Consider the following 25,133-nt stretch of genomic DNA (forward strand, 5'->3'; position numbering starts at 1 on the left):
CACATTCAAACATAACGGATCATATGTATATTTAATTTGATATTTAGTTGAGAAATTTTCCGCTTAGCAGAATATCAAAATTCTAGAAAAAGTATCATTTTATTTCGATTATAATACATATATATGTACATACATACATTGCCGAGTAACAATATTTTAATTTTATTGATCGAAAGGCGAGCGTAATAATAAATATACATATTGTCTGTTATTTATAAAATTTTTATATTTTTACAATGGTGCCTTAACAGATTGCCCCAAAACGACACCCATGGTATTAAACTTGTGCACATTTAAATTTCAAATTATATTCAAATAGTGATAGGTATGATGGTTTTTCCAATTTGGTGAGGACCCGCTTCAATAATGAAATCAGATAAATTGGCAAGCTCGAATAGGAAACGATCGACTTGGAGTCACGAATATCCAAGTTTGACCAACAGTACTGCAGAAATACCCGGAATAAATTAATTTCAATCGAGGTCAAACCAGAACTTGAACCCAGGAACCTCTCGGTGGTTAGCTTTAACGCAACCACCGAGCTATACAGCTGGTAGTTATATGTAGTATCCATTTGTTAATTAATGATTATATGCAAACATAATTTTTTCCCATTTTAAAAATCATTGGCGGCAGTAATTATTACGGAGATATGATATTTTTTTAACACGTACTGAAAAAATTAAATAAAAATTTTCAAACGTCTTTTGACCCATGATGAAATGATTGCTCAGCCAGGTGTGCTCACTTTTACTGGGGAATACAAACCCTCAAATAATTTATCCGATTGATAAAACCGAAATTTAATGTATGTAATTATCCAAAATCATGATAAATTTATGAGGAAAAGAAAATAATGTGGGTCTATCTGACAACAAATTGGGAAACACTGTTACGAAAGATTCAACCGATTATTTTTATTTTATTGTGTTGTGGATATACATATGTTTTGACTTCCCATAATTATTTTTTTTCGAAATTTATTTTTCATTTTTGGAAAACGTAATACGACAAAATTAATTCTGAACTGACAAAACCCAAACTTGAAATAAATTTCGGGCGGAAAAGGCTAGTATGTATGACATTCAGCTGGAAATTATTTCAATAGCTTATCATACATACATACATACTCAGAGTCTCATTTGTCCATACATCGGCGATGACATATTACACACAGCATTAGAGTGCAAACTAAAAATTTTAGGGGTGTGTATCTCGTGAAATGGTGGAGGTTGCTCTAATACACACATACACATACAGGAACGGGGGAGAGAGAGAGAGTTAATAAATTTTCAGGCAGAGCTTCGGAGCTAGAGAGCTTCTTATTTTTAAAATTGCCACACTAAACACTTTAATTGAGGTGATATTTCATAGGTGGCAGGGAAATACGTTTCGTATGGGGTGTGGGCGATTTAGTGCGGTGCACGAACGCGAGCGCGTATTTCACGCGCGGTCCGATTTACGCGAAATTGAATTACGCGCGCATAAATCATGACGGAGCGCGCAAACGCACGCACAAAACGCTTAACGATAATAAAATGCAAATTAATCCGGCGGTAGCGTTTGCGAGATTGATTAAAGCTACCGGAAAATCGGACGAAAAGTGCAAACTCGTAAATAACGCGCGAGTATCATTGGCAGCCGTCGATATTTGTGCCGATGCGATGGAAGCTTACATTAATCATTCGTTATTTATTTTAACGCGGACCACTCGTAAATTGGACGTTGACATGCGGTGCGGTGACCAAACGTTTCAGTACTAACGGGATGGATCTCTTCTGGGTGTTCGTGTGTGAAATACATATGTACATACCAGTAGCATAGCTCGGTCGTTAAGCTTCTACTTAACACCGAGAGGCGTCGGGTTCGATCTCATGAGCTGACCTCGATTGAAAGGAAATTTTTTGAGTATATCTGTAGTGTTGCTGGTCAGACTTGGATATTTGTGACTCCAGGTCGATCGTTTCCTATCAGAGTTTGCCAATTTTCTCTGATTTCATTGTTGAAACGGTTCCCGTTTAAAATCCACTATCACCACTATTTGATTTTGATTAATGTACAATAAAATGTATGTACAATTCATAGATGTCTCGTTAATTTGCGGGTTTTTCAGTGTCTCGTAATTCAACGACTTATAAAAAAAAAGCTGCATTGTTTGTAATTGGCCAAAAAGGCGCATTGGGGTTTACCTGTAAGGCCTTCCTGGTATATATTAAAAAAAAAAACCCAAATAGTAAGGTATTGGAACAATTTCAACGTATTATAAAATAAATGTGCATTTAAGAAAGCAATTTAAAAATATTTGTACATTAAAAAAAGTATCTGTACATTACAAAAATATTGTGTGCATTCTACATGACGGATACAGATTACATGAAAATTTTTGCTTTGATCATTGAAAAAAATATTTGCCACTTAAAAAGCGGATGAAATGCGTATTAAAATAACAGATGAACTGTATCAGCAACGTCGCGAATAGCAAAATACGAACCGACAACGACCAACGCTTCTCTCTACTGGATTCCTTATTTTTTACTCTTTGGCTTGCGACCTTCAACACCTATGACCTTGGCTTCGACTCTACGACCTGACATCATCATTAATATTCTTATGTTACCTTTTAAAACAAAAGTGAACACTTTTGACAGTTGAAAATTGTCAATAGCGGAATACTGCAACGTTGCCACTTTTTGTATCTATTCTAATGCTAAAATCTATTTTTTCGGATGATTGTTTCGTATTTTTTAATGGTCACTTTATAATGCCAAAATATTTTATTCGATGAACTACACGAGATTGTTTAATGCAGCGAATATAATGCAAATTTACATACAAATAATTTTTCTATAAAAAAAGTATTATAAGGTATTAGATAAAATATTTTTTATCTAAAGTATTAATCTTTAATGTTTTATGTTGACTGTACTTTTTGGAATGTACATATATTGAAAACGTTATTCAAATATTTGCAGCAATGCTTTTTTCAATTATACATACATACATATGTAGTTATTATTTTTTAATAAAATTCATTGAAAACTTTCTAGCTTTCTTTTATCAACAAAAACAATAAAGTATATATTTGGTTTGAAATTTTTTATTTCCGTATAGTATAGTTAAAAATATTTGCATGAATTCTATCGGCGAGTTATGTCCGCGATGAAATTTATTTATTTTTTTAATTTAGACCAGGACATCCTAACAGGTAAACGCAATGCGCCTTACTGGCCAGAAAAATTGTATTAATTATAAATTAAATACATGACAATTAACATCCACAGAGACATCTATGACAAATTTGTAAATTTGCATTATTTTTAAACAAATCAATAAAAAAAAACTATTGACATTCACAGAGACTTTTTATGGTCAAATTTGTAAATTTGCAGCATTTTATACAATTCAGCGAAACTCGGGATTGATGAAAACTCGAGATTATGTGAGAAAATGGGTAAGGTTGCCAATTTTTTGGAACCGTTTCAATGAAAATTAGATAAATTGATAGAAACGATCAACCTGGAGTCACAAATCCAAGGTCCGGCCAGTAGAAACCAGTGGGATTTGAACCCGTGACCACTTTGTTCAAAGCATTATATGCTAACCACTAGTCCTAGAATCGGTACCCAATAAAGTACTCGACGACTTTTATTTTCAAAATTATGACGGGAATATAAAAAAAGATGATTTAAAGAAAAAAATGTTCTGATCATACAAATAGGCGTTGTGAGCGTGGCGCACTTTATATGGGAGTTTCTGGTACAAGGGCGACTTTGAATTTTCGTAACCTGGAACAGTGTAACTCGACGGTTGTGTTAATGATAGCCACCGAGAGGTTCCTGGGCTCGAGCCCTGGGTCGACCTCGATTGAAAAGAGTTTTCTGAACAGAGTTTGCCAATTTATCTGATTTCATTGTTGACACGGTTCTTCACCAAATTGGCAAAACCTTCGTCACTACTATTTGTCACTACTATTTGAATATGATTTAATACCAGGTGTTGCTCAGTTTAATTTAATACCAGGTTTTGCCCAGGTGCAACCCGTAAAGGCATCATGGTGAAATATAAATTAAGAAAAAACTTATCATAATCGACCCAATTAAACTGCAATAGGTGAATATTAAGCGTTTGTTCTTTAATAACATGTAAAAAACCCCGCTATTTTAAATATTCGTCGAAAAAAATCAATTGGTTGAAGACATTGCTTAAAATCGATGAATTTTCTTATTTAACTTAATGTTTTTATTTAAAATATATAATGGCACTTTGTTTCGTTGAATACCATTTTGATTTTCACACTGCTATGTACAGTCTGGTTTTCATTTGAAATTCCATGTCGAGTTTCACGTTGAAATCTACTACGAGATCAAATCTGACATTCCTTTTATTCTCTACAACTCTGCAGACAACTTTGAACTTCTGATTTTTATACTTTTTGAGCTTAAATTTTTCTTTACTTATAGATTTAAATGTAATTTCCATTGTAAATTATATGTTCTTTTCAAATCGTTTTTCTGATCATATCTTCAGGCATTTATAACACAAACCTCATATTAAACTTTACCAATTTTTGATCTTCATACTGCACCGTCAAATAACAGTTTTGTTAAAAGTATAACTCTTTCATAATTCAATTTTATTTATAGTTTATTTCAATATTATTCCAAGTTTCAAGTAAGTGAAAAAATTAAAAATGCTCTATTTTGCCTTCGTTTCAATAAAAATACTTGTATATACATTCATATAATTTTTTTTACCTGTTTCTCATTCCTTTTACGAGCTTATGGAATGCAACGTTCTGTTGGCACGAAAGAACTTACAAAGGAGAAATGTGCATACTAAATTATAATATAAGCACTTTTAAATTTAGCACTTTGCTATCGGACATGAAAATTTCATATAAAACTTGAATTTTTCCCTTATGGAAACCTACATAGTATACATATTTTGCTGAAGTGGAAGCTTCCTTAAAAAATATATAAATACATATAAAATTTCCATGATAATTTTCATATTAAAAACAATTTAATAAAACGTTGATTGTGCTTTATGATCTGATCAGATGTAAATATATATTTTTTAATTTGTCATACTATTGATCGCGGATGAGGTTGAAGAAAACTTCTAAATAATGGACTATTTCTTGATTTTCGATCATATTCACATTTGAAAAATTACGCTGCGTCACCCAGCGTGCCGAAGCGTATACACTTCAACCCCTATCAATTTGAGAAGCGTCGTCATAATCCGTCGATACGAGTGTTGATTGATTCAAGCGGAATTATCGAAACTCGTTTCAATTTGCGAGTCTTCGCAAACTCGTTATGTACACTTTGAAGATTTGAGCGAAAAATACGTACAATTTCAAATCGAGATATAAATGAAAATTTCAAATGGTTTCGGCACAAAGCCGTGACTTCAATCATTTTGCTGTCAGACTAATCTAAATTGGATATATTGGAAATGAGGTGTTTTTGTGAGTGCGCTTTTATGAAATACGAATCAATATTTAATGATTTACGTAGTGTACCTATTATTTTTTTTAATAAATTAGTAGTACTGTGGAGTCTATCTATTATGTATTTGTTAATTTTCAATCCAATCGCCATTAAGTGAGAAAAGCTTTGAAACGGTTAATTAAAATCTCATTAACGTGCTATTTGAAATATGAAAAGTAGAAAATGTGAGGTAAAAAGGAAAAATCTTCAATGTTCATAGATTTTAAGAAGTGAAAAAATAAATTAGTTATCCCAATTGAAACTTACATATACTTAATCAGTTATTAGTATGTATTTTTGAAATATATTTATGGTTTGTTCGAGTACATAATTCAATATAATCAAATTTATGAAACTTGAATTCCTTTGAATCAATAGTCGTCATTTTAAACATTAATATTTAATGATATATAAATGTGTATATAATTCGTAGTCTGAGTTCGAAAACCTTGTCAACACGCGTTGATTGAGCGTCAGTATTGACATTTTCCTGAATTCTACGCACTTTCTCAGTGCGAGATGTACCATGATAAATGATCTGATCCGTATACGGTCTCGGTGATTAATTACACCCGAGATGACTATACTCGAATGTCTGCACTCACTATAGCGATAAGTCAAAAGGCTTTCGAATTGAATTGGCAAAAACAGAAGCGGCACCGAATCAATAGGACGCCTCGCCGCTTCCTTTGCCCCCGCAACTTTATTTAATAAAATCCGGAAACCGGAAAGTTTCCAGATGAGAAAGTAAAAGCGAGCCCACACTGCACACACGTACGCATCGACATTTGGGCAATTTGGAAAAATAAGACGTCAAGTGATGGACCAAAATTCAATATAAACTTTCGCGAACAAAGTGAAGTAATTGTCATGCCGAGCCGAGCGGGTGGGAACGTGCGCCAAATACAGATGACTCTATTATCCGACAGGTGAAAAAAAAGTACGCACGCTGTATACATACCTGAAAAAAAGGTGAAATGCTTTCTTTATGCTTATGAATCTCTGCCGCGTTTCGGCGCATTTTATATGTTTTACGCGCGTGCCATACACATACACAGACGTTTCATTGAACCATCAACAAAGCACGTTTTTTGATCCTGAAAATGAAAAAAGAAATATACAAAAATGTTATTTTTTTTGTTTACTTCTCTTCTTTTTGTACATTAAATGAAAAGCGTGCGGATTTGCTATTCAAATCATATTACATATGTATGTATGTCTGCGTCGTGAATATTACGTATGTTCATGTGTACGAGTGCGTTATGTTCAGATGCCTGCAAAAATTGAATATTAATACAATAAGCTGTGTTCATGCTTATCAAACTTCTTACTTCACATGTATAGACGATAATTACAAAATTTCATTTTATAATTATCAAAACTGATATGATCAATGTCAAAAAGTAAAAAGAGGTTAGTAAAAAATAGTAGAAACGCGGATTTAATCTTCAGTATTAGAATTTCGCGGATTATTTCTTTCAGTTCTAGAGCTTTCAAGACGAAGATTATTTATGATACGATAGACTGATAGAGTATAAAGCAGAAATTATATTATAGTATAGTTATAGAAATTATATTATAGTTTACAAAATGAATATTTTTTTACTGTTGCAAAAATTCAATAAAATTAAAATATATATGTATGTATGTATGTATGTTTGAACATATTATGCCGCAGTTTGATCTCTTTTTCTATGGCACGTACCAATTTGGTGGCTTCGTCACCTGTTACAAAGGGCATTTAGTTTCTCAACCGGATTTCCGTTTTAGGATCTGTTTGAGGGATTGTATAATTTGAGATCATAAATGTGTTCTAATATTGTATTTGTTTTTATTTACTGATTTGTTTGCTAAGTATTTCATCTTTGCTTTGTTTATTATTTGCATTTTTTTCTTAGCCATTATGACATAACGATATGAGCAATTATGTAATGTAAAAAAAATAAATAAATGTGGATTAACTTTTCATTTAAGAACACTGAAAGCTATTTTTTAATTATAAAGTATGTAGTTGTTATCAAGTTTTTAAACGAAATTCTATCAAGTTTCACATGGGCAAATTTTTCAAAATTTTCTAGAAAATAGTAAAATTATGGAAGACAAGTTTATATTCTGAAGACTATTATCAATTTTCCTTTACAGTGTTCTTAATTGTTTTTTTTTCAGAAAGCAGAAAAAAAATGGAAATTGAGAAAATAATTCACGAATTCAATTGAAAATTCCAAGTTGAATGGCAGGCCATACAAGTGACCCAATTAGCGTCAGAAATCATTATTATTATTTAAATATAATAATGGTAGATTGTGAGCTTAAAAGTTTGCTTGGAATATAAAATTAAAATGTACAAATGAATACAAAATTAAAATGAAATGGTCCGGATCAGCCGAGTGGAATTAAAGAAATAAATGCTGAACCTCACATTAGCAATTAAAGGGAAAGACACAAAAGTGCTTCGTGTTCCGTTAAAAAAAATTTTTTGGAGGGCAAAAGGCAGATTCAAACAAGCGCGTACATTTAATTATGTAGGGGTGCCTAATAGGCATATTTTTTGCGGACGCAAACAAAAAAATTTCCTAATCCCGAAATTGCGCGCTTGCGAGGAATTTTCTCATCCGTCGAAAGCTGTGTTTGGGTTGCATTACCATTGTAAAGTGTATTTGTAACAAAAGAAACCTTTCCCAATGGAATTAATTAGGAAACGCAGGGGTTGGGAAATTCCCGGAATTCAGCACCACCCCCGCCCACTCATCGGTGGGTCGAAGGGGTGGGGGAGGAATCTTCTGGTTTGGCGGCGGGCCATTATATTATTTCTTCACAAGTTGGCGGGGAATTAAGCCACTCGAACTTTCTGCTTTTGTTGTATTGTGATTCCATTGCCGCAAGGAGTGCCACCATTTGTCCGCATTCGAGAATGTTTGCCGCCAACAATTCGCGAAAACCGGAACATCATTGTCGATTCGGCGGGTTGCGGGGAATTTATCAGCAAATTTCAATGTACAAAACGGTTGAATACACCGGAACGGTAATGGCGCATAATCGAACTCCTCGCAATTATTCTGTTCTATTCCTTACCGTCGTGGTTAGCTACTGAAGTACATAAGTACTCGCGTATCTATCGTGTTTTATGCCGCATTAGACCCTTGCTGCAGATATCTTCAATGGTTATATACAGGTATACATACATATATACATACATACTATACGTATGTATATTTTGTGACTATGGCTAATATGACATATCTTATTTATTAAAATGATTTTATTATTTTAAAAACAGCAACAATGAGTGTTACTAGGGCCGTGTGGTAGATTTTCTCAGTATGATACAAGTCTTCAAAATACCTCCCCCAAAATGTTTTTTCTAACCATTGACTGTGATTTAAAAAACTACACAAAATGTACGAATACTATTTTTATTTTGAAAATATAAACTAATTTAAAATAATGATATCAACTTTAACTTTAGTAAATTCGTGAATTAGGGATGTGTAATTTAGAGTGGAAGCTAATGTAGATTCAATAGAAATTAATGACGGATTTCTAAGTTTTGTTTGGCTTATTTAACTTATTAAGTAGTGTTTTAACATTAAAAGTGATACATACAACAGTATTCGGTAAAGTTATTATGTATTCGGCAAAGTAATTACGTTATTTTGGCACAAATAATTTGAAACATCCAAAAATTTCATAGAATATGGTAGTTCTTATTGAAGATTATTTATATCTTATTCATTTTCGACCGAAAGTATTGATTGAAGACTGGAACAATAATTTTCTAGCGATTTTTCATCTAAATCCTTGAGTTTTCATATAAAAATATATAAGTTTTTATTTAACAAATGTCATTTAAAAAAAAAAAAATACTATGGGTTTTTAGAAGTGTGACTCGTTCATTCAGAGAGTTAAGGATAATTTTCAGAATATAATCGAAAAAAGTTTGTTTTAAATGTATTCTTGTCTCTTGAGGGTTCATCGACAGTTCCTTTTTGGTTAAATTCTATTTTGATTTCGCTGCTTATGCCGCTCCCCTTAAGTTGCCGCTTGATTCGGCCGCATCACTGTATCATAGCACGGCACGGCCCTGAGTATTACATACAATGTACATAAAATTGACATAAATAAGTTTTAACAATGATATAAATTAAAAACAAAGAAGAAAAGTTTTGAATATAGTAAACAATAAAACAATACAAATTTAAAGCGACAAGGTACAACAAAATGGATCACTGTGACGGGGAATATTGTTAAGAGAATAGTAAGATATACGTATATATAAAAATTAATTAGAGGAATAGTTGGTAGATCAGGGATTAATGTGAAATAATAAACGATTACGGAGGGATCTGATTTGACATTAGAATAGGATCTTGCTTATAATAGGTATGAAAGTCTGAAATTTTTGAACATAGCTTACTACATATAAAGAAAATAATATATTGGAGTGTGGAACGAGAAGTATTATACATAAATACACTATTTGGAAATCGGTTATTTAAAATAAATTTACATTTACCATGGTACCATTTAGGGGTTTGCCCTAAAGAGACGCCTATGGCCGAATTTGTACACATATGTATATAATACTTTATATATATAGCCAGCAGCATAGCTCGGACGTTAAGCTTCTGCTTACCGTCAAGAAGGTGCCGGGTTCTATCCCTGAATGAAAACGAATTTTTCAGAGTATGCTGTTGGTCAGACCTGGATTTGTGACTCCAGGTTGATCGTTTCCTATATCAGAGTTTGCCAATTTTCTCTGATTTCATTGTTGAAACGGTTCCCGGAAAAAAAAAATTGGCTAAAAATCCTTCCTACCTACTATGTCACCACTATTTGAAATTTGATGGATGTACAATAAAATTTATGTACAATTCATAGATGTCTCGTTAATTTGCGAGTTTTTTCAGTGTCTCGCAATTCAACGACTTATAATAAAAAATGCTGCATTTGTATTTGTAATTGGCCAGGAAGGCGCATTGGGATTTACCTGTAAGGCCTTCCTGGTATATGTGTAAAAAAATAAAAAAATAAAAATAAAAATATAAATTTATAACATTATTATTATAAATTTGAAATTATATTCAAATAATGGTGACAAATGAGGATAGGTTGCCAATTTGTTTGGAACCGTTTCAACAATGAAATCAGATAAATTGGCAAACTCTGTTGGAAAACAATCAAATTCACAAATATCCGAAGTCTGACTAGCAGCACTGCAGAAATACTCAACTCAAATCAGAACTTGAACCCACGGTCGACCTCCAACGATCGACCTAGAGTCACATACATATATCCAAAGTCTGGCCAACAACACCAGGCCGGGGATTGAACCCATGACCCATCAATTGGTAGCATTATACCACTGAGCTATGTAGCTGATATAAGAATATGTTAGTGAGTTGACGAATGTTTGTAAGTATGAAAAGTCTTAACATGATTGAATTGAACAAAGAAATTTATAATTATTATGCAATGATTTTGGATTTGGATTATGCAATGTACTTATGTATGTACCTACAAATCTGATTTTTTCTTATATAATTGATTTTCGGGTCAAATTTATTGAATGATGTACATACATATGTACATATGTATGTATACATCAATATCCAATACATTTATTATTTAAATAAATAAATTTCAAATATGCAAAAAAGTAAGGTGTGTTTTAAGAAACAGTGTTTGCTGAAAATCATTGCAGAGTAGAAAATGGAAAAATGTTTACGACCTATAAAAAAGTGGATGCGTTACCAGCTGTCTTTAAATAAAAGCCTGCAGTCTAAAAACTAAGTAAAATATACTCGAACTGGTTTTTCCAGTATAATTTTTTTGAATCTAATTTGAATATATGAAACGATGTTTTCAAAAGGAGTATTTTTATTAAAAACTGTTTTAATTATTTTTTATTTTGTATACACATTTGTGTGTATATATATATACAATGTAGGTATAAAGTAAAGAATAAATGGTTTAGATAGAGTGAATACTAGGAAAAAAGCATTTCGCTAAAGGGGAATAAACCTGTAGATTTTATTTTCGCCACATGTTGCCGTCGAAGAAAGGTAATCCAACTGGAAGACTATCTTTCCTGTCTGTCGAGTATTTTCAGCACATTATACCCATACATTGTTCGAAAGAGAGAGAGGCGAACAAAAACACTAAACTCGTATATATAAACGGTATATATAAATGTATAAACGGGCGTAAATTGAATATTTTTGAGAGGAAAGCACTTTTTGTTGTAAATGGCAAATAGGGAAGTTCTCTCACAAATTAAATAAAACTTATAAAACGGACATAAAATAAACACACGAGAACGATGTTTCGCTTTCGGACGTTATTTAAAACAGAATTAGTTCACTTTGTGAAATGACTTTTTGCTAATGTATCAGACGTAAAATAAAAAGCCGTAAACTTTCCAAGTTTTAATGCCATTTACTGCCTGAACGTGCATTACTAATTTTCGAATAAAAAATCAATATTCGTGATGTTTAAAAATACATTAAATAAATATACCACAATTATTTTCAGAAAATGTTTCATCATTATTTTGTAGGGTGACCTTAATTTGGGTCACGGTACACGTTGTTGGAAAACGATGTTTTCGGGTCGCGTAGTTACATTGTAAATTTTACGTTTTGAATATCTTAAACCCATCCCGTAATAAAACAGCGTCCTGTTCGTAGTTCACTTGATCTTTGCTAAAACGTCGTGGAGAACTGATCTTTTACAATCGCATAAAATTCGAAATATAGTAAGGGTTGAAATTCATGCTCTCCGAATGGAATTATGGCGATCGTATTATGAAAGAGAAATTTTATTTGTACGGTGAAATCGGATTGTGGAAATCCCCTTGTTGGATGTAGCATTATGGGAGATTAGCATAAAATATTCCTGACGCGATAGTTTCTACCCAGGCAGACGTCCAAATGTAATGATATCTAATGTGAAAAGTATTCATATATTCAGGCACCTCTTGTGACTGCTCAGTGCTCACTACCGTCACTTTAACTATTCATATTTTACTCGAGAAACGCACTCAAAGTGCGTAAATTTCACCTGCACAAACAGAAATAGTTAACACATCATTTTGATTACAATTCAAACCCAAAAAAGAGAAATATAAATAAAAAATATTTTTTCGGATATGATTAGGTAGATACGCTTAATTTTTAATGACCGCATTTTCATATATTCTAATTCATGATTTAATTAAAATTTGCACTTACGTAAATAAATAATTTCCTTATAGAAAGTACTTTATGTTGGCGAAAATCGTAGTCAAAATGAGTTATTACTTCCTACGGATGCATAAAAAAAGAGGAGTTGTGCTTTCGCTCGAGAAAATAAAAAAGAACGGCAAGCTTATAATTTTTCCAATATATTTTTTTAATTAAGAAAGTTTCCTTGAATTAAATTAACGTAAGATTTTTGGAAAAAAAAAATAATGTTCAATCAAACTTCAATTAAAATAAAATTTTGGGGGCGAGGAATTACTTTGAAATCAAGTCTAAAAATTAAATGAGAAAAATGTTTTCATAATAGAAAATTTTGCTATAATATTCTATGTATGTATGTACATATATTTATCAATGGATCTTTTCTTAATATAATACTGTAAGATAATTTATTAATATAATACTGTACACGAATATCTAAAACATAATACAGTATGTCGGTGAAATAAAATTATTTCAAAATAATTTATGTATATGTACATATTATCTTAGGTATATGTACATACTATAGAATGAATGGGCATAAAATTGTCAGGGAGGTATCGCATCTGTTTTGCTCTGACGTACGCTTTATATAATTTATTTCACTTGTCTATCAAAAACGACGAAGAGTGATCCTTTCTACTCATTTTATCTTCGCCCTTTTATATTAATCCATTTTCTATAATTTATCAATTCATATGAGTACTAGCAGTTACTCTCTTAAGTACTGATTCGTCATATTTATCAATAAAAAAAATAGAAACCATTCTCATCATTGACAAACTAAAATTATAGCGAAAAGCCTTGTGACAGAAGTTGAAAATGACAATTTATCTTCTGTTAGTGATTTCATAGATAAGATGACAGAAAAAACAAATTAAAAATTAAAACTGAAAATAAAAGAGTGCCTTAAATATCTGAATCTGGAACTTGATAAAAGGTTCGAAGAATTGAATATTTTTACTGGAAGAATTGAAACTGTTTCTTTTGTATCTTCCCCTTATATTATGATGACAAATGAAACTTTCATAGTACTAAAAATCGATTAAAATCATTTTCAGTATTGAGATTAATTAACTGGGCTAACGTAAAATATGCATTATTAGAAATTAGTCATGATCAAGTACTTAATAACCATTTTAATAATATTTCGGTTCAAAAATTTTGGTCGGAAATATACGTTGGCAATAAAACAAACCAATATACAGATTTGGCAACAATTGCTTTATTAATATTGTCTATTTTTCCCACTACCGTAAACGAAAGATCATTCAGTTTAATGCACTTTATTAAAAACAAATTTAGAAACCAGCTGACAGACGCAAACTTAGAAGCAGCAATGCGGCTTGCATTGGAAGAAAGGAGTATTGAGCAATTTCAATTTGCATTATAATTAAATAAATATACATATACCAAAATGTTAAAATTTCTTTTATTTTATGAATAAATTGATCCACTTTTTTTGCAACTTTAATTTATTTGATTAAATTTGGTGCGGCCACCAGACATTTCCATGGGACCACTATTATCACCTGTGCGGCCACGGTAAAATTTCGCCTGAGAACCACTGGTGTAGACGTAGTAAATTATGATGCCCAATCCTATCAGTTTAAAATGTTTTATATCTGATTTGCATGAAACTTTAACAAAGAAAAGACATCGTAAAGTCATAAAAAAGACTTCGCAAAAGACTTAAAAAGTTTAAGCTGTTATTCGACGTATTATTCAGTGTCCTATTTTAAGTAATAAAATGGTAGGTTACGAAAAGGCTTTGCCCGAATAATTTTTTTCATTTAATGTGAGATGTATATCAGGCATAAAATTTTATACAAAAAAATAATATATTTCTGTGTTTCTAAAATAGTTCAGTAAGTCGTAAAAAATGTAATTTGTAGCGCTAACTGATTTCAGAATAAATTGGGTATGTAAGGGGTATCCGTGTGAGGAAATGCGCGGAAAAACCGTACAAAATATAGGTATATAAATGATGAATCATGAGAAGTCGTAAAATAAAACTACCAATAAATCTTTGCTATCTTGTAAGACATTTTTCACTTTTATAAGACCTAAATCAGTACATTTATTATTTCGGTCAATTTAACCACAGCAACTTGTATAAAGTTTCGCCACGAAAAATTTTTCGAGTCAACCGTTGCGACACGATTTTGATTAATACGTGCATGAAAAACTTTCTTCAGACTTTCCATTTCAGATAATTCGCTACATAATAATCGCATTTAAACTTTGTGCTTCTTCATGTACGAAACACGACACAGAGATTATTGCTATCGTGCTAAAAAATGACTTTTTGTTTTGTTACGAGATTTATGTATAAGCCATTGAATACGGTATGATATAAAATATTAGAAAATAACGAGTTATAGCAAAATTGTATTAAAATTATCATCAGTTGTCAATTTTAATATTACATTTGATTTTCAAATTACCTATAACCTAGATTGAATTAATAATGGAGAAATATCAACAGCTTGTTAGTGAATTTCCACTAGTTATTTGGAAGCTCTTGTAGAGTTTGCCAATGCTCAGCAATTTAATAAAGCTCAAGAGTTAAGCCACAGCCTGACGGAAGGGTTTCTAACCCAAGTTTCATCCTTTCGAAACTAGTTCGAACATTCCAAAATAAAAAAAATACATATATTTGAAATCACAATTTTCAAGGAGGCAAAGGTATACATTTTTATTTATTTCTGAAACGCGAGATCGAAGCATACTTTCAGCAAAACTTCGGAAACGAAAATTCGCCAGGGGATTAAAAGAAATAGGCGGATCGGCTAGAAGCAATATCGAACTTTATGAAAAACTATTTCCAGTTCCACGTTTATGATTAAAGATGGAACAAGTTCAACGGATCGTAATTCTCTAAAGACGGGATATGTTTTTGAACAAATATGATCGCCATGTCAGATATCGTTTGTCATCGTCCGAATGTATGAACGTTGTTCCGACTTTTGTAATGACGTGTGGCAAACAGTCTTATTAACTGATTGTCGATTGGCATTATTGACGAGTTGGCATTAGTGTCGGCCCAAGCGGAAATACGCGACGGTCGACAGAGTCACCGAGTAGACGGCGTACGGACAGCTTGTGTTCCGTACGCTCCGCTGGCCCACCACGTGCAAATTTTACATTTCAATAAACTACATCAAACCATTATCGAAGTCTTTTCCATGATGGTCACTTCGAACCGGACACCAGTAACCTAGGCCACAACACCAAACGGACAAACCAATAGGAAAAAACGTGGTCGAGAAAAAATGGATGTCAATTAAGAAATCGGTATCGTTCCTTTGTTACTATCCATACCTTTCCAATACTAATAACATGTTTGCTTCTATTTCAGCAATATATTGATTGATGTACAGAGGTACATGACCGCGTGATTGACGCAGAAAATATATAAATAAAAACATAACCTACAAAGACGCATGGGACACAGAGGTAATCCAAAATTATCGGAACGATCACATAAACATCGTAAAGGATATTCAAGTAAGTGAATGTATTCAATCTCAGGCAATCTGTTCAAAAGGCAATCATGTGGGTAGGTCAGTTTTAAAATATGTTTTAAAGTATAACAATTAATTAACGCGATTGTATAAAATAATATCGCGCTACGAAGGAATGTTTCATCGGTCGCATCGAATTTCGTATTAAAAGTGTAAAATCAGATGTAGTGTAAAATTAGCAAAGCACGTGGAGAATTATACTTGTAGCCCCAAAGTGGATTAAATCAAGTACATACCGGTATATTCATATCGGTAGATCTTTGTTTCTTAATGTGTGTAGAAACACCCTCCCCCCCCCCCCTTCCACGATAAATGTGGAATTATACTTGTAGCCCCAAAGTGGCTTAAACCAAGTACATACCGGTATATTCATAGCGGTAGATCTTTGTTTCTTAATGTGTGTAGAAACACCCTCCCCCCCCCCCCTTCCACGATAAATGTGGAATTATACTTGTAGCCCCAAAGTGGCTTAAACCAAGTACATACCGGTATATTCATATCGGTAGATCTTTGTTTCTTAATGTGTGTAGAAACACCCTCCCCCCCCCCCCCTTCCACGATAAATGTGGAATTATACTTGTAGCCCCAAAGTGGCTTAAACCAAGTACATACCGGTATATTCATATCGGTAGATCTTTGTTTCTTAATGTGTGTAGAAACACCCTCCCCCCCCCCCCCTTCCACGATAAATGTGGAATTACACTTGTAGCCCCAAAGTGGATTAAATCAAGTACATACCGGCATATTCATACATCGGTAGATCTCTTTGTTTCATAATGTGTGATGAAACAGTGGTGATTTAAAATAAATCACAAGACTTGTAGCCCCAAAGTGGTTTAAATCAAGCACCCACCAATTTAGGGTTGTTATTTCTTCCAAAATATGTTGGATAGATTCTGGTGATAATAGTTAAAGTAGAATATTAAGATTCACGGTTAATCATTGAATATTATTACCTTATCTCTACGAATAGTTCAATTGACAGCTATAGTAGAGAACAACTGTATTTATGAGACGAAATAGTGCAACTTTCTGAAACAAATGTCAAGTGCTGAAAACGAGGAAATAGAAGCTTCGACTTCCAAGTCGCATAAAGGTCGAAATCCAACTAGGGACGTAGAACCTATTAGAGACAGGTCAAGCTCTAGAATACATCAGACTCGAAGTCAGACTCAATCGATAAAAACATTAGCGAAAGAAAATAAAGTAGAAGTTACAATGACGTCAATAGAATTAAGGTATTCGGGCGCGTTTAAAAGACTACAGGAGAAAATAGACAGAATCTCCGAAATAAATGAAGGACAGTATCAATTTATTGAAAAAGCATACGACTATCTCCAAAAACTCCATTATGAGTATTTAGACAACATCACAGATATAGAGCAGGCGGATCAAATAGACGAAGAGTTCTACATAATCACAATGACAATTCAAAATCTTAAAGCAGCATTAGAGAGACAATCCATTCAAGATTGTAAACTGAAGGTAGAGCAAGCAACAATTAAATTTGCTAGAGATAAGTTACCGACGTTAACCATTCCCACATTTCAGGGAGATCCATCTGAATGGCAATCGTTTCAACAAGCTTTTAAGAATATAATAGGAAACAAAACGGAATATTCGAATGTCACGAAATTGCAATATTTGCATCAATCCTTAATCGGTCCCGCTTTGGCAGCTGTATCAGGTTTAGATATTAGCTCAGACAATTACGAAATAGCTTGGAGTATTTTAGACAAGCAATATAATTTACCAAGACTTAATCTCAAAACTAGGATTAACTCACTTTGTGACTTAAAATTAATCACAAGAGAATCACATATCGAATTGAGAAATCTATTGAATCAGGTAACAGTGTGTATTAAAAACATTGAATCGTTGGGTTACGCGAGAGAAATTTTAGATCCATGGGTAACATGTTTAGTTCTAAGGAAATTACCATTTAGTTTATTAAAGGACTGGGAAACATCTCTGGTTGACAGAGAAATGCCACCGTACGAGAAGTTAGAAACGTTTCTGCAGAATAGATGTAACGTATTACAATCTACTGCATCGGTAATTACGGTGAAAGAATTCCCTCATAACCGTCAACGAATCAGGAGAACTCATGTCGCGAATAAAAACCCATCAAGTAAGGTAAACGCATGTGCATTTTGTCGGAATAATCATTTCATAGGCAAATGTGATAAATTCAAAGCAAAATCCAGTATGGAAAGAAATGAATTCGTTAAATCTAATAACATGTGTTTTAAATGTTTAAATTCATCGCATAAGATAACAAATTGCAAGTCTAACTATAATTGCTTAAGGTGCAAACAAAACCATCATACTTTGTTGCATCAGGACGATACATTTAGTTCAAATAATACGGGAAGGAAGTCAATTAATGCTCATTCTACTTATTTCTCTCAAAGGGAGATAATTTTACCCACGGTACAAGTAGACATTATAACGTCCAATGGAACGGTCGTTAAGGGTCGCACATTATTAGATTCCGGCTCACAAGTCAACTATGTTACCACATCTTTCGCTAAGAAGAATAACTTCAAGTTAGAGAAAATCTCTCAAAAAATTGTAGGTATCGCTAATCAAGAAAGTAGCATTCGTCACATCACCAAGGTGACCATAAGGTCTTCAACCACTAATTACTCAACCAAAGTGTTGTGTTTGGTATTACCAGAAATTACTGGCGAAATTCCAACTGTGAAACTGGATCAACAGTTAATTTCAATACCAGCGGGAATCAAGTTATCAGATCCCCTTTGGAATAAACCGACGCCAATCGATTTATTGCTCGGCGCCGAGATTTGCGTTCATGCTATGAAAGCAGGAACCATCCAGTTAGGAAAAGGTATGCCTATCTTAAAGGATACCGAATTCGGATGGACAATAGTTGGTCCATATCCCGAAGTAAATAATGCTCCAGGGAAGAGCCACATAGGCTTAAGTCAATTAGACAGTCACATTCAAAACTTTTGGATGATAGACCAGGTTCCTATGGTAAAACATCAATCTCTTGAGGAGAAAAGATGTGAGGAACATTTCCAAGCACACACATCACGAGATAAAAACGGTAGATTTTGTGTAGCTTTACCATATAAAAATTCCCCGGTAGTATTAGGAAGTTCATTGCACATTGCGGAGAAAAGACACAAAACTTTGGAAAGACGTTTTTTAGCCAATAATAATTTAAAAATGGAATACAATAAAGTTTTAGAAGAGTATATAAATTCAGGACATATGTCAGAGTGTGAACCTCCGGAGGCACATGAGGTTCATTGTTATTCACCTCATCACGTCGTAGTTAAGGAGTCTAGCCTTACCACTAAATATCGTGTAGTTTTTGATGCGTCCGCAAAGACAACGTCCAATATCTCACTAAATAATATTTTGATGGTGGGACCTAGTGTCCAATCAGATTTGTTAAGTTTACTACTCAACTTTCGACTCCATAAATACGTGATTACTGCGGATATTAAGCAGATGTACCGACAGATTCAAATAGCAGAGAAAAATAAAAATGTACAATTAAATCATAATTCGTTATGGTGGGACGGCCCTAGTTGGTTGAAATTAGATGAATCACGATGGCCTCGAAGACCTCCTGAGATCACAATAGATCTTCCAGAGAGAAGGGTAGTCACTAACGCTACCCTTGTGAGGGAAAATAATTAGATAGATAAATATTCTCATCTTCCAAGACTCCTTCGAGTTTTATCATATGTTCGTCGGCCACTAAGGAATAAACAATTAAACGTTAAAGAAAATAACGAACCGTCCGCTTTCGAATTAAAAGATGCTTTAAATAATTTGATAAGGTTATCGCAAATGGAATCATTTCCATTGGAATATCGTTTGCTGAGCAAGGGACATCCAATTCCCAGTAGCAGTAAATTAGCTAAATTGTCCCCTCTATTCCATGAGAATTTAATTTGTGTTGGAAGTAGACTTCCTCTGGGAACAACTCTATCAACGTCACCCATTATCTTGTCAAATAAGCATAAACTTACACACATGATTGTCCGAGATGCGCACTTGAAATATATTCACTTGGGTACTCAAGCCTTACTGTCGTTATTGCGGCAGACCTATTGGCCATTGGCCGGACATAATACTGTCAAAGGAGTGGTGCGTTCATGTGTCATTTGTTTCAGAAATAAACCACTGTCACACAATAGATTAATGGGATTGCTCCCGCTTGAACGTACCACTGCGAATTTTCCTTTCAGTCATGTGGGGATAGACTTCGCAGGACCTTTTCCTGTGAAGAGTGGTTGCAATAAGAATTCTAAGATAATTGAGGGTTACGTTTGTGTCTTTGTGTGTTTTTCCAGTAAGGCAGTTCACTTGGAACTTGTCGGAGACTTAACGAGTTCAAATTTCTTAAATTGTTTAAGAAGATTCGTAGCCAGACGTGGCAGGCCCAATACGATATATTCCGACAATGCTACTAATTTTGTCGGTGCAAGTCGTGAACTCGTTAATTTAGTAAAATTAATTTACGAACGTCCTCATGAGGAGAAGCTACTACGGTATGTAGCCTCCGAAGGGATTCGTTGGAAGTTTAACCCGCCAAGGGCGCCTCACATGGGAGGGCTGTGGGAAGCAGCGGTTAAATCCATGAAGATTCATTTAAACAAGGTGTTAAAGGCCACCACCTTAAATTTCGAATCATTTTGTACGGTATTGACTCAAATAGAAGCTTGCATGAATTCCCGTCCTCTTAGTCCCTTGTCTTCGGATCCACTAGACCTTTTACCCCTCACACCTGGACATTTCTTAATTGGCAGATCCTTACTCGCTCTTCCAATGGAGGTTAAATATAACACTAATGTCCATGCCAATCTGCTTCAGATACAATTGACCACAGCAGCATTTTGGAAACGTTGGTCGGCGGAATATTTACATTCTTTGCAGTTACGACACAAATGGAAGAAGGACTCGAGCAACAATCGGAGTGTGGGTCAAATAGGTCCTGTTAAAGGAGGAACACATGCTGCCAACCCGATGGGTCTTGGGTCGAGTCACTAAATTGTATCCCGGACCAGATGGCAGAGTTCGAGTCGTCGACGTCTTTACTGCCAGCGGAGAGTTTCGTCGGTCCAGTCATCTAGTGGCGCCATTGCCGATTCTACCACAAGGACCACTTGACAGGAAGGAAGATCAGCAAGAGGGAGGAGAAACAGCAGCTTCAATTCCGTCAACTTCGGTAGCTTAGTTTAACCCGAAGACATTACCCCCAACTCATATTACTTATTAGATGTAATCATGAGTTTAAATCATTCAATGTTAATAGTAGTACTCCGTAATTCACTTTAATTGTGTTGTGTGTATAATTTAAGCTATTTTCATTTTAACATTCGGCAGTATATATCTCCGAATTTAATCTAATCATTTTGTCTTTATAATATAAGACTTGTCTCATGTCATCACTCGGAAGGATTATATCCGAGTTTAAAATAAACTGTTCAAATTTGACAGTTAAAATTAGATTCATGATTTGTTAATGTTAGTCTCCAAGCCACACTTAATGGAGCATCTTAAATTATTTCATGTCTACTTAATTATAACCTGCCGGGAGTCATCCGCAGGTCTTATGTTTCTTGTTATGAAAACATAAGTTAACTCTTACTGTTTATAGTATTTATGTGAATCATAGAATAAGTAAATATTATAATACTGAACATTTCGATGTTTAACGTAGAGACATCTATAATCATAGTTCGCCTTCATTTCCTGCTTGTAGGAATGAATGAATGACTTTCCAATTTACTTTTAATTTAGCAATGTTTATGCTACTTGTTGATGAAATCAAGTTAACTTAGGAGCATTACACTCATTAATCAAGTTTAATTGATCGGTAATAGCTGATCTGTCGTGACAACTGTAACAGTGTCAACATTGTATTGTCTAAGTTAACATCAAGATGAGGAATGCTTAAGTTTTAAACCATATACAGTCCACTCTCTCTTCTTTAAAGTAAACTTATCTTGTAATGCTTATTCACAGCTTCAAAGGAGATTTCAAAAACTTTAATGTAAATAGAAACAACATTCACCAGAGGTATACCTATAAGTTGAAATATTACTGAACCAATAAATTGATTTTATCCTCACACTGGATGAGGCAAAGGTTTCATTATTCACCCTCTATTTAATTATTTTAAGAGCTATGATTTATTGTAAACGACTCGTCAGTAATGCTGTAACTCTGTAGAATAACTGTATTGTTCAACAGTTTTCCTATGTGGGACTATGTTCCGACTTTTGTAATGACGTGTGGCAAACAGTCTTATTAACTGATTGTCGATTGGCATTATTGACGAGTTGGCATTAGTGTCGGCCCAAGCGGAAATACGCGACGGTCGACAGAGTCACCGAGTAGACGGCGTACGGACAGCTTGTGTTCCGTACGCTCCGCTGGCCCACCACGTGCAAATTTTACATTTCAATAAACTACATCAAACCATTATCGAAGTCTTTTCCAAACGTTAAAGGCACATCGTAATAAAAACCATCATTCGATATCAAATGACTGATACGAACTATTGCAAGTGTGAAAATATATATTTCGAATTAATTTATTATGTAAAAAGAACTGGAATGTAAATATATTATTTATTCTGTTTTGAAGTAGCATTCATTTTTAAACAAAAGCTATAAAGTAAGAGGGAAAGAAAGCTATGATTAAATTTTCAACGAAAAATTTTACGAAGAAGAAAATATTTTGAACACGACTAACTTTAACTTTTAACTATTTAAAATGTTAACTAATGCTAATGTTATTTAAATGCATGTAATAAATATGGATTACTTTTTATTTGGAAAGTAAAGACGTTCCTCTATTATTTAGATATAAATATCATATGAATTATGGTGTAAATTAATCTTTTATGTCTCATCAGAAAGAAAATCCATAGCATCCGATGATGAGCATGATCATAAATTTTATTTTATGGCGTATTATTTTGTTTGAAATATGACTCGAGACAGTTTTCACTGTATTATGATGTTTCAAAGTATTCATATATAGATCATTTAAATTTAAGAATGTATATGAATTTTTGTATTCATGCTAGAGGTGCTTTTATATTTGATGTTACAACAAGTCCAAGTCATGTTTTACATTACACCGAGAAATCAAATCGGGATATCAGAGGAAATTCGGCAATTTAAAATACAACTTTTTCGTCACATTGAAAGAATTTAAAAACATAATTAAACACCCAGTCTAAGGTAATGAGGGGACAGTTTGCGTGCCATGGCACAGTTAGCATGGCGTTTGCCGTTCGAGTAGTAGTATTCGTCACGCTCGTACTCGTGGCCGATTAGGCGCAATTACACAATCGTCAAACAAATAAACCAATTTATTCTTGTAAAGAACAAAATACACTTCCCCATAAGCGTACGTGTAATTACGAATGCTTATTACTTGCCCGAGAGGGTACACGCGACGTCTCTGGAAAACCAATGGTCTCCCAGACGTGTGCAAAAATAGCCAAGTAATACATCATCTACTTTAGATTTTCATTTTTTTTCCATTCTCTATATATACCCAGGATAGAATTGATGTTTATGTATTCAACGCACGATCGTAGGGATGATGCTATATTCAGAATGCATGCGCATAATTCACATCCGAAATCTATATACTTGAACTTCGTGCAGAATATGAAAACATGACTGAAATGTATCGTGTTTTATGATGGTACATTTATACAGGTAAAAGTGGTTTTTAGTTATTAAATTTGATCAGCTGTATGGACACGTTTCATTGAGGGAAAAAATCGTTTATGCGATACAACGACCGTAAAGCTTTAGTGAGGCTTTTCCTTTTTCCAGCGGCGACGATACCATCTTTTCATTAGAAGTTTTTCCTGGGAATATGGGAGACAGGCGGCAATATCGCGCAGCTCCCGGGACCAAACTTCGTTATTGGTCGAGACGATAAGTAAACAAATATCCATTATTATTGTTTACAAATGTGATATGGGATACAGGCTGTCTGTTTACTCCGTTTCTTATGAAATTCAATTGAAGTCCAATCGCTTCACAGTTACGTGTTTTTCCACTCTCATTCCGTATTGTTTCAGGTGTTGATGCTGTTTGCGACGCGGTGGAATAATCGTCAAATAAAATATCGTCGTAGAGATGAAATTGGGTGTGAATATAACGTTGAAAGTATACCTTTGATATACGAGCATATGTGTAGAGAAAGGAAATCCGATACCTTGAACAGATAAATAACCCGAAACAAAAACAATACGATGTTCGATAACTAATATTTGTTTTCATGATATATTTTCAATAACACATTCTAAGAACGTAACACAGTGACAAAATAACTTAGTTGTATATTTCGATGATTTTGATTAACATTTAATAGAACTAACTTTTTCAATATGCCGAGGCAAACAATTTCAATTCGACTAAAATATTCGCGACGAATTTCATCTACTAGTGCGGTTTCTTTCAGGTGGATTAACTGAAATGAGTTTCACTTTAGTTAGAGTAGTCTTCTAAAGGAGACGAACTACACCCTGTTCATGAGAACAATTTATACCCTTCGTCCTTACAACAGGATCGAACCTTTTTAATCCGACAAATAAATGACCGCAGATGAGGCGAAGCGGGGCTGAGTGGGTCGTTATCATCCGGGTGATGTATCGCACTCGTTCGGTTCTTCTTGGGTCGGAATCAAATGTTTTCGGTCGAATGATTGGTCCAGATTAAAGTGGTCGATTGAGCTTTTGTTTCGAAGAATTCGGAAAATCCGAAAATAAGTGAATTTCGCTTGATGAAAAATAACAAAACAGAAAAAAAGCATGAGAATCTGACGTCGATAGGATATTGTACGTATGTATAGGAGGGTCGCTGAAGTTTCGAATTATT

General features: G+C 33.8%; 1 protein-coding gene across 2 annotated transcripts; it reads left to right on the forward strand.

The window, feature by feature from the left end:
* The first annotated feature begins 15,755 nt into the window (after positions 1–15,755).
* On the forward strand, positions 15,756–22,865 carry LOC143912092 (uncharacterized). Of its 2 annotated transcripts, none has more exons than XM_077431270.1 (2): positions 15,756–16,567; positions 16,820–22,865. In XM_077431270.1, the coding sequence occupies exon 2, from the start codon at positions 17,284–17,286 to the stop codon at positions 19,915–19,917; it is 2,634 nt and encodes an 877-aa protein (XP_077287396.1). In that variant the 5' UTR covers positions 15,756–16,567; positions 16,820–17,283; the 3' UTR covers positions 19,918–22,865. The 2 variants fall into 2 exon arrangements, with proteins under 2 accessions (XP_077287396.1, XP_077287395.1); XM_077431269.1 differs by having other exon boundaries at positions 15,788–16,581; positions 16,834–22,865.
* Positions 22,866–25,133: the final 2,268 nt, after the last annotated feature.

This window comes from Arctopsyche grandis, chromosome 5, assembly GCF_051622035.1.
Source record: "Arctopsyche grandis isolate Sample6627 chromosome 5, ASM5162203v2, whole genome shotgun sequence".
Taxonomy (NCBI): domain Eukaryota; kingdom Metazoa; phylum Arthropoda; class Insecta; order Trichoptera; family Hydropsychidae; genus Arctopsyche; species Arctopsyche grandis.